The sequence below is a fragment of the Hypanus sabinus genome, chromosome 8 (assembly GCF_030144855.1).
Source record: "Hypanus sabinus isolate sHypSab1 chromosome 8, sHypSab1.hap1, whole genome shotgun sequence".
NCBI classification, from domain to species: domain Eukaryota; kingdom Metazoa; phylum Chordata; class Chondrichthyes; order Myliobatiformes; family Dasyatidae; genus Hypanus; species Hypanus sabinus.
In genome coordinates this window covers 138,870,194-138,881,465 of record NC_082713.1, presented here as the reverse complement: position 1 = coordinate 138,881,465, position 11,272 = coordinate 138,870,194, and the positions used below count along the sequence as shown (strand labels likewise).

The following is an 11,272-nucleotide window of genomic DNA, read 5'->3' as shown; positions in this document are numbered from 1 at the left end:
TGCTGAGCGAATAAATTCACAGAAACTATGTCAAAAAACACCAACCAAAACCAGCAGCAATTTTGAAAATAAAAATAAAAGTAATTCACATTATCAGTATTTTCAAATATCCTATAGAATACACCATACACAAGGCAGAAATTGTTGGAAATAGCTAATCAGACAGCATCAATGTAGATATACATAAACAAACAAAATTACCCTTCCAGGTTACCCTTCCAGGTTACCCTTCCATTGTAATTGTGAAAAGCTTCTCTTTTTCAGTATCAGTGAGACATTTGTTTTGCAGGAATGCCTAGCTGCAAGTCTGAAATGTTTCAGAAGGTTGTGATTATAAATTTGGGTGCTAAATAGCATAGTGGTTAGTGAGCCACAATTACAGCTGAAGGCATTCCGGAGCTCAGTCCAATTCCTGTGCTGCTCTCTAAGGAGTCCTCATGGAATGCATGGGTTTTCTGTGGGTGCTCCAGTTTCCTCCCACCATCCAAAGACGTACTGGGTAAGTTAAATGGTCATTGTAAATTGTACCATGACTAGGTTAGGATTCATTGGGGTTGAGGGGTTGCTGGAGTGACATGGCTCAAAGGCCAGAAGAGCATACTCCACACTGTAACACTAAGTAAAAATAAAACAAATAAACATCTAAAACTGCTAAGTGGTTGGTGCTGCTGTCAGTGGAATATTGGGCACCCTATAGAGTTCAACAGGACAATGCTAAAACTTCTTTAAGCATTAGCAGCCCCAGCAACTACGCTGGGAAGTCAACCTGTTGAACTTGCACTTGGTTACATCTTGCATAGCTCAGACACTATTTATTTCAATGAGGACAAAGTAGCTTAGGAAAGTGGATAGGTTTCAGATGACAGGAATTAACTTGAGTTAGTTCATACATAATAAAGCTATATAAAATAAACTATCAAAATTAATATCATTCAAAATTTTAAAGATGTCTCAAAGATATTCAACGAAAACTGAGACCTCGCCTGATTGGGCTTCACCAATTAGGAATCAACTTTATGGATGATGTCGTCATTGCAATTATTCTTGGGAAGGAAGGGAGGAAAATATTGAAAATAAACAAACAAAAAAATCAAATGAGACTTGACAGATCTCTCTCAAGATCAATAATTGACTCTTATAAGAAACAATCGCAAAATATGCTAGATCATCCATAACTCATTAATGAAAGACCATCTGACTGAGAGAACTCGGTTCAAAAAATCAGGTTTAAAATCTTGATGAGATGTGCATTTCTTCTTTCTGCTGGCTAAAAGTTCCACAGCTAACACAGATGTGGTGAGGCTTAATCTAAAAAGCAGACAGCATCTTTAATCTATATCTGTGACTGCACCGGGAACTTGCTGTTTAGAGGTGGCCCAGATAGAACTGTCTCATGAGTAGTCTTGGCTCACAAGCTGTATCTCCTGCACATGAGGTATACATCTCAAAACCTGTTAATCTCTTAACTTTTCCCAGAACTGTTACAAGGTCATCAACACATGATAACAAATTTTTTTCTCTACAGACCCTGTATCACCCATTGCATATTTCTGACTTTTTTCCTGTTTTAATTTCAGATTTCTAGCAATCACATTATTGAATTTTTGAATTAATTAGTTTCTATTCCATGGGATACCTGATTGGCATAAGATGCAAATGCTTTCAAGTCATTTTGCTTTATCAATTACTCTAGCAACGTTTATAAATAAGTGACCAGCTTTCAAGGCCACATACATGCAAACAGTAACATTCTGCTAAACCTTAAAAAAATTCCAGTGTCAAAATAAATCTTTTCCAACAGAACATACAAATACTCAATTTGGTTCAAATTTGTTTATGTTGAAAGATAGTTACTTTCATCTTGTTTTCACAAGTAGTTTTGGCAATTCAGAAATAAATTCAGAAGATGCACATCACAGGTTACAAGCAATTTTACTTCCAGCTTTTAACAAAGACAGTTAGCAGGTAAAGTTGGCAAGGTTCTTCATGTGGAAGGCTCTAAGGTGCTGTACATTTCCTCTTATGAGAACCATTTTATTAAATCAGATCACATGCGATGATACTGCCTTTAATAAACCGTTAAACTGAATAACTAAGACACAGAAAAGGATAGCAATATTTTAAAAATTCCTGCAGGTTGGTAAGATATAGATGTAGGAAATACCAACATTTAGAAGAAATCAAGTTAGGAATCTCTGGGATTCAGCAACTGAATTACAAAAATAAAAGTTATAGTCTTTCCCAAGCCACTATAACTCAAAAGTTTAACACTTTCATTGGTAAACTGATTTTTAAAATTACTTTTAAAATACTTGTATGGCAAAATTTCAGCAAACTGTATTTACCAAAATTAGTTATAACAAAAGCCTCATTTTAGATCAATTTAATAATGTCATCAATGGATTGCCAGTACAGACACCTCTATGCTGGTGTTTATTTCACGAGTTCCTCACCCCTTCGCAGATAACTGAGAATCTGTTCTTTTGTCCCTCTTGTGCTTATCCAGCTTCTGCTTATATTTAACTACGCTATTCAATTGGTCCTCTGCATAGAATATTCCACTTCCTACCTACTTCCCAACCTCTAGTTGCAGATTCATCACTTGGTAATATTTTCTAGGAATGAGTCACAACTCATTACATAAAGATCATAATTAATCTCCTATCTTTTACTTCCCTAGAGAAAATCCCCAACTTATGACATTTTTATAGTAAGTACATCCAACTCATTTCTGATTTCATCTCTGTGCATTTTTGGCACCGCCCCAGCCCCCTACCCCTATAGATCATGGAATTCAAAACTGATGTCATGTGACACATATGAACAGTGCATGTTGCTTGATATCACTGGGCATGAGAACTGGCTAATGTCAATCTCAGCATTAATAGTTGAGGTTCAAATATGCAATACTTATCTGGATTGCTATCTATTCAATAATAAATCTGTGCATAGAGTTTGTAAACGTTCTAATTATTTTATACATCACTTTAAAATATTTTAAATACATCAACTAAAAACATTACTAAGACCATAACAAACTCCTCAAGCTTTATTCATCCAAGGAACATTTAAAACTATGCTTACTTTCCAACTCCTCAAGGATTCCCTGATCAATACAAAGTACACCTCAACATTGATATTTAGGATTCATGAACTATAAATGTTCTTAGTTATATCTGCTTATTTAAATACAATTCAAATTTAAATGCTACAATCCAATTTCTAAAGTGGTCCCACTGATAGATCTCTTCAACAGCTGCCTATTACTTAACTTAAGGCAAAAAAACCCATATTATATAGAAAATATGCTTTAAAAGCTCAGATAAGTACTGCATGCTCTCCAAAATATCTTCAAACAAAATAACATCACATAGCAGGACACACGAGGAAAAATGAAATCATGTAAATTCTGTCAAGTTAGCTTATTTTATACAATATTTAATTACAGCAGATAATGCTCAACTGTGGACATTGATTTATAATATCAGGTTATGTTTAAGAAAGCTTCTGTAGTGGGAAAGTATGGCATTAAACCACATCTTTGGCCAAATTTACCACCTTACGACACCAGTTTGAAATGTATTTTCTATGGTCTAAAAATTCTTATCTTCCAACAAATTAAGTTTAATCAAATGTTACATAAATTAAGAATCAAGATCAACGATCAATAGTTTTTTTTTTATACAACTTTATGATACGAAGTGAAAGCAATGTAGCTCACCAATAGTTAAAAATGGACAGCTACAAGGGAGTTTAGGAAAATGGCAAGAATTCAACATTTATTTATTCACCAATTCCAATCACTGATGATTTCTTAAATTTACGTCATTGTATTCACAAAATCATTTCCATCCTCCATATGCCATTTGACTTCAGTTAAGTTGGATTTTATTTTTACTTCTTCCCTGCTCAGTTCAGCTTCCAAGCTCTCTTCGGCTCAATATTTTATCTTATTCTAATAAAGGTGTGAACCTTCCATGCTTTATCCCCAAATTGGTGAACAGGGATACTCAACTGCCTTTTTGGAAATGGAGCAGAGGCAAATATCAACTACTACAATGGTTTAATTAGAGGTGTTTCAACATTATTCCTATTACTTGATTATAATTTGCACTAGAGACCAGAAAAAAAGTGGAACTGGAAGTCTGAATGTAAGCAAAATAAAATTCTAATTCCCTAGGTTAGCACACAGATTTTTCCATGACACTGGTTGCCAGGTTATTAAATATACTGGCCCCATTTATCAAACTCAAGGTCTAAATGATCTATCAATGCTGCTGAAAATCAGGTCAGGCCACTAATGTTCACAGAAAATAACTCCAGTACATGGGGATGTCCCTTTCATAGTTAAAGCACTTTAGTGCAATCTGCCAAACAATTATAATTTCCTCAACCAGTAACATTTTATTTTAAAAGGTGAGAATTGAAGACCCTAGCAGCAACTTGGCTAAACTTGTTTACACTATCGGAGCACCAACAATTACACTTGATGTGCAGCCTGTTTCTCACTGATAATTTTGTGAAGCTCATCCGCATCCTGAGTAGTTTTCACACGGATCAAAATTGGCATAGCAATGTCTGGATTTTTCTCATCAATGGGAGGATTAGGAACACAGACGAGAAGGATGTTGTTTTTTCCTGTTCTTGTACAAGGTAATGATGGATGAAGCATAATATTCAGTAAAATATTTCCTGGTTGAGAAAAAAAAAGTTGAAAGCCTTAAAAATCTAGCTATTTCCCAGAAACGTATTCTCATGTACAATTAAATTTTATATTCAAGTCTACTCTTAAACATAAATCACACATTCTACTTCCATTAAGTTTTATTCAATGGCTTGCTTCAATGACTTATTAACTAATGGAAACGTTTCCCAGCATTTGTACTTGTAAAAGTACTTCTAATTTAAACAGCAACTTACAAACTCAAACTCAGTAAAATCTTTCAGCCTAAACAAAGTATTAAATTTGTAAATGGATCATGGGTTCTTGTTTTATTTCCTCCAATAGTTTGTGTTTTTATGCTGGATAAGATGTTGTCAATTTTCAGTTAATAAATCTATACATATATTATAGAATAACCCATCAAAGCAAGCCATTCAGCCTAAAGGCCACCGAATGGCTTTTCCAAAAATCAATTCACTTAGTAATATGTAACTATACTAGTGAAATATTGAAATCATATTCAATTGTTTAGTTTTTATCCCTCTCTCGCCTCGAAGGCTCTTAAGTATTGTATCAAGGTAATTTTTAAAAATCAGACATGAGCAAGGTATTTCTTAGTTGGTACTGGGTCCTCTCTGTAAAATCATCATGCACAGCTAAGAGTTCAGATTCACTCTATGCTCCCTCAAGGTGGCCTGGTGTGGATGAGACACACCTTCTTCAGGAATGTGTGTTTGCCAATACGATATGGGAAGAGAAGCTAAGGCTTTTTTCTGATCAGTTGCACAACACTCATTGGGTGTTCTAGGACATATACAGAGACAAACTTCCCTATCAGTGACTCTGTAAAGATGCACTTGGGTCTGCCTGAAACTTGCTGGTCTTCCAGTGCAAGGAGCAATCCAAAACTAAATACTGTAGTCTGGATCTGCCCAATCTGAGGGACAAACTGAAGCTTTGTGTAGCTACCCTAAGCTTTCATGTGGACTGTCAGAGCAGAGTCCTTTGGAAAATCCCCTCGAAACTTAATGGGTGAAAGTTTGGGAAAGAATAATTAAAACCATGTGGACCACGACTACTACGTCAACTCAGGCCTAGGGGGCTGGCATTGGGCTCAAGGCATAAGGGCATGTGGACCACATCTAAGTAAATAAATATAATAATATGCTAAGAACACCGAATTGTCCCATAAAGCAATGACCTGCATATATAAAAACAGTTTTTAATGAAAAAACAGCAGTTTTGGAAAAAAAAATTCAAATGTGGAGGTTTCAGAGAATGCTGCAACTCTATGAAATACAATGAATTCATGCTAGAGGACGAACAGTACCTAAAGGGCATTGTATTGCTAACAAGTAATTGGCTGGTTTACAGCAGGTTTTTTCCCCAATATAATTTACAAGTGGAAGGTGTTGGGGAAAACCAAAAAGGTTGTGTGCATTTCCTCATGCCATCAATGTCATTGCTAATGTTTCTTGGGGTGGTAGTACAATTGACACCAAAAACTACTATGGTTAAAGACACTGCCACAAAACTGTTAGGGAAGGGAACTCCACAACTTTAACCCAGCAAGTGAAGATCTGTAACACATCTACAGATTGCCAACATGGCTTTTAAAATGGTATGGATCAAAAGTCTGGGTGACGCTGTTAAAAGTCTGGAGAGCTGTGGCAGCTCATTTTGCAGATAGTACATCTCTAATGAAGGCAGTAAAGCTTTAACAGTACAAATCACAAGGGCTCATCTTCTCTGATGGTGTTGTTAGAAGTGCACTTATCCAAATACGTGCATAGTATTCCATTATTCTGTTGGCCACTGCCTTATTTTACGTGAAAACCTTTGATGAAGATGAGGTACTTAATGCAGTCACCAGTCAAGTTAAGATGGCTAAACCCAGGATTTGATTATCACATTTAAGATGTAAATCTCTGGCATTGCTGGATCTGCCTGGTAGATTCTGTATAAAGTACTTTTGCTACATGATTTAGGTGAATTATAGATGCTAATTAACTCACCTAGATTAGTATCTGCTCGTATCAACAACTGAAATTTTTGATCTGCCACAGGTTTTATATGGATTGTACCAATTCCTTTATCTTTAAAATCTCCATCCTTCTTGTAGAACATTTTACATCTGGAAAAGCAAAATTTAATACTTAAGCTTAATAACATTAGGTACACCCCGATAAGAGACTCTCATGCTGAGCTTGACAATTTAAGACTGAAGTTCCATATTGACAACCATGAACCTTTTCCCATATATAATAAGTGACTTTTGAAAATCTGCTTCAGGGTATCTGCATTGAGTTTATGATCAGTCTTTATTGCAACATCACAAGTTTCCCTAAGAAGGTACTGATGGATGCTCCAGTTGAACTGTTGGCAGCAGTCTAACAGATTATTAAAGCAACTCAGAATACTCCAGTGCTCAGGAGCTGGGTTTGGGATGTAAAGAAATTAGTTTCATCAATTAATAATATATTCAAAAGTGAACTTTTAGATCCAAAAAGTTTAGGATGTCATATGATTGATGATTGTAAAAAAATAACACTTAAATAGATGTTTCTTTTCGGGGGGGGGGGGGGGGGGAAGAGAGTAAAAAAATATTACAAAGAGGCAATATTTTTCCAAAACAAATTGAAAGTAAAAATTAACCTGAAATACCAAAGTAAAAATAATTGTCAATATGTAAATAATAATTAAATATTTGTTAGTTTTATACAGAACAAATGGGCCTTCTACAATACCATCAAATCCATTTCAAATATTTCTCCCATCTACACTAATCCCATTTGTCCTCATTACATCCATATCCCTATGCCACAACTGTTTAGACAGGTATTTAAAATGCCTCTTAAGTGTAACTGTATCTGCATCTGCATCCCAGTGTCAACCATTTTCTAAGTAAAACCTATCCCCTCAATGTCCTACCTCTCATCTTAACCCTTTAACCTCTTATTATTTTGATACCCCTGCTAAGTGGAAAGAGATTTTGACCATCTACTCCATTTTTTATAATCTCGTATTTCTATTAGGTCATTGCTCAGCTTCCTTTGCTACAAGGAAAACAAGCTTACACTATCCATTCTCTTCACATAACGTACATGTCTCCAAATTTTTCTTCCTGTTCTAGAAATATGTCAGCAGATTGTTCACTATTAATTACCCCTAATATAGGACAATGGCAGAAGAGTCAAACAGTTGATTGCCAATCTGAAAAAATGGCAAGGCTGGAAGTAATAAAGTGGAAAATGGAATTGTTCTGCTGAGAACTGCATGGATCAGATGGATCAAGTGATCTTTATTTGTATTTTAACAAGAATCCTAATCTTTGCATCAACAAGGTATAGAATATTGAGTGCAAAAAGGAAACATGACTTTGCAAAAAACTTTAGACTTCAGCATATGCTGTTCTTTGACTACAACAAAGCAAGTTATAAACTAATAGAACATGGGCAGATAGAGGCTAACCATTTCCAGTAATTGAACAGTCCAGATAAAATACTTAGTATAAGCTTGGGAACAAAGTCTTGCATGCACCATTTTGTATAGAGCTCTATGGAAAAAAAAAATTATCTCCAGGATTAGTAAAACAGAAACCATGGCAATAGGCAGATGGATCAAAGAAAAGGGTTAAACTTAAAGTTAAACTGATTAAAGGTCCTAAATAATTACTTGCATGCAGGACAAATGCAAACACATTTAAAATAGATTCCCATTGTAGAATCTGAATCAAGTTAAAAATAGTTAAGATCCAAAAGACAATTGAAATTTAGATATGCTACTTTTACCTTCGAAATCAAGTATACACCATTCACAAAAAATCAGTTACGACAAACTTTACTTCAAATAACACTACGTACTTCTTTGAAAAGATTGCATCTTCTTCCTTGATTTCATTTATAACTGGTTTAGGAGGGTCCTCACTCTCTTCTTCATTTTCATCTACAAATTGGGATAAGCAGCAATTTTTAAAAAAATATGACGGCAAAGTAAACAATGGATACAAAAACTAAGAAAAATAATTAAAAATGATTGTCAATGAGTATATACAAGATGGATAAAATAACCCTCTTATTGCAAGAAAAATGAACAAACATTGGTCTATATTGTAATGGTGACATTGATGATTTTTCCCCAATCCATTGTAAACAATTAATACTCAATGTGTTTTGCTATTAGGATCATACTTTCGAATCATGTACAGTAAATTTTGGTTAGTTAATTGGGCCATTGGATAATCAGGGCAGCCGCTTATTTGTTGCACTTTTTTTTTTAAAGAACTACAACTAATCCAGGAAAGAGCTGGGATTCCCTTCATTTATTTGGGACAATATTCTGCTTACTCAGGGCAGGACACTGTTGTCAAAGAGTACATAACCAGCATAGGTTGTGTGCACTTGTGTGGCTGTTAAGACATTACACCATGCTTACAAGTGGGGGGGGGGGGGGGGTGTATGTGTGTGTGTGCGTGTGTTATTTTCCTCTTATTTGCAGAATCTTTTGCACCCTGATTGTTTGTCCATCCTTTTGGGTGTCATCTTTCATTATTTCTATTAGAAAACTAATCTCAGGGTGTATATGGTGATACACACACACACACATATAGAGAGAACATAAGAAGATGACTCCTTGAAAGTAAGTTGAGGGAACAGTTCAGTAATGGGGCAAGTGAAGTCGAGTGAAGTTATCCCCTCTGGTTCAAGAGCCTGATATTTGAGGGGTACTAACTGTTCCTGAACCTGATGATGTGGGTCCTGAGGCTCCTGTACCTTCCTAGTGACTGCAACAGCAAGAAGACAGCATAGCTAGGGTGGTGGGAGTCCTTGACGATTAATGTTGCATTCCTGACATAGCGCTCCTTGTAAATGTGCTCATGGTGGGGAGGGCTTTCTCTGTGACGGACTGGGCTGTATCCAGTTCTTTTTTTTTAAAAAAGGCTTTTCTGTACAAGGGCATTGTAATACAACAATCAATATACCTATACCCTCCTCCACACATCTACAGAAGTTTGTCAAAGTTTTAGATGACATGCCAAATTGTCACAACCTTCTAAGTAAAGCTCCACCATGCTTTCTTTTTAATTGTACTATGCGCCAGGCCCAGGACAGATCCTCTGAAATAATAACAGATGAATTTCAAGTTGCTGACCCTTTCCATCTCTGCTCCTCCAATGAGGACAGGCTCATGAACATCTAGTCTCCTCCTGAAGTCAATAGCTCCTTGGTTTTGCTGACATTAAATGAGAGGTTGTGGCACCTCTCAGCCACATTTTCTATCTCCCTCCTATATGCTGATCTGTCGCCATCAATTCAAATTTGAGGTTACTGAATTGCTGGAATTTCCTAAATTGGACGGTAACATAGACTGGATTATTGGGGCTATTTAATGGCGGATGTAAATACACTTAGGAAAGAGAGAAGTTGGGAACTGGCACAAGACAGATGAGGCGTGAGGAAAATCATACTGAATGACAGGGCATGCTTGAGTGGCTGAGCAGTCTACTCTTGCTTGTATTTCTTATGCTCATGGATAATAAACATAAAAATGAATGCTGAAGGCAACAAGGATACAGGCCTGTGAAGTGAGTAACATGTAGTTAACATGACAAGTGAAACATTAGGAACAACACCAGACTCAAGTGTGTAGCCAAAATATGCATTCATTATAAAACTGCCAAGTGCAAGGAACAAAATGAGCAATCTGCAGATGCAAATTATGTTCAGTTGTTATGAAATGGATGCCTGCAAAATGGCTAGTACACCTGGTTATAATTTAGCAGTAATGTATGTAGCCCTAATGATAGATAACTGTCACTTTACAGACAAGAGATGATGCAATTGGAAGCATGCAGGAATCAGCAACTGTAAAGGAAAGATTGAAGAACTTAAAAAGAGTCATTGCTGTTCATTGGGTTCCTGATGAGAACTGTAGAGTGGCAAAATGCACAAGTACAAGTAGTAATCAATTATGTTGCAAAGGCACGATGATCTTTATGGAGTATTTTATCTTTCATGTTATCTGGAAAAATTATGAGCTGTTGTGGCACTGTTAAGGATAACTTTTCTTGCATCACACAGGTGTCTTCTTTCTTCAGGAAGTAACAAGCAGGATAGACAAAGGGGAGTCAATGAATGCTAATTTCTTGAATTTTTAGAAGGCCTTTGATATTGTGCTATCCATGAGCCTGCTGAACAAGAGAACCCATGGTATTAGAGAAAAGGTACTAGCATGGATAAAAGATTGGCTGACTGGCAGAGTGCAAAGAATGGGAATACTGGGGACCTTTAGAGATTGGCTGGCGATGACTAGAGTTCTGCAGGAGCCAGTAATGTGTCCTCTACTTTTAATGTTATACATTAATGATCTGGAGACAGAATTGAATGTGCTGTAATTAAGTTTGCAGACAACACAAAGGGAAGTGGAGGAACTGGTAGTGTTAAAGAGGGAGTCTGCAGAAGGACTTGGATAGGTTGGGAAAATGGACAAAGTGGCCAGTGTTATACAATGTGAAGTGTATGGTCTAGCACTTTGATAAAAAGAATAAAGGCATAGACTATTTTCTAAACGTGGAAAGAACTCAGAAATCAAAGGTGCAAAGGGCCTTGA

General features: G+C 36.2%; 1 protein-coding gene across 6 annotated transcripts in view; it reads right to left on the bottom strand.

Moving 5' to 3' along the window:
- Positions 1 to 1,916: 1,916 nt before the first annotated feature.
- nup50 (nucleoporin 50) overlaps positions 1,917 to 11,272 on the bottom strand; it is a 77,151-nt gene continuing 67,795 nt past the window's right edge. For all 6 annotated transcript variants that reach the window (XM_059977983.1, XM_059977987.1, XM_059977985.1 and 3 more), the window contains 3 exons: positions 8,527 to 8,608; positions 6,679 to 6,797; positions 1,917 to 4,692 (listed from right to left, as the gene is read on the bottom strand). In XM_059977983.1, coding sequence (XP_059833966.1) covers positions 4,481 to 4,692; positions 6,679 to 6,797; positions 8,527 to 8,608 — 413 coding nt within the window. In that variant the 3' untranslated portion in view covers positions 1,917 to 4,480. The remainder of the gene's footprint in view (positions 4,693 to 6,678; positions 6,798 to 8,526; positions 8,609 to 11,272) is intronic.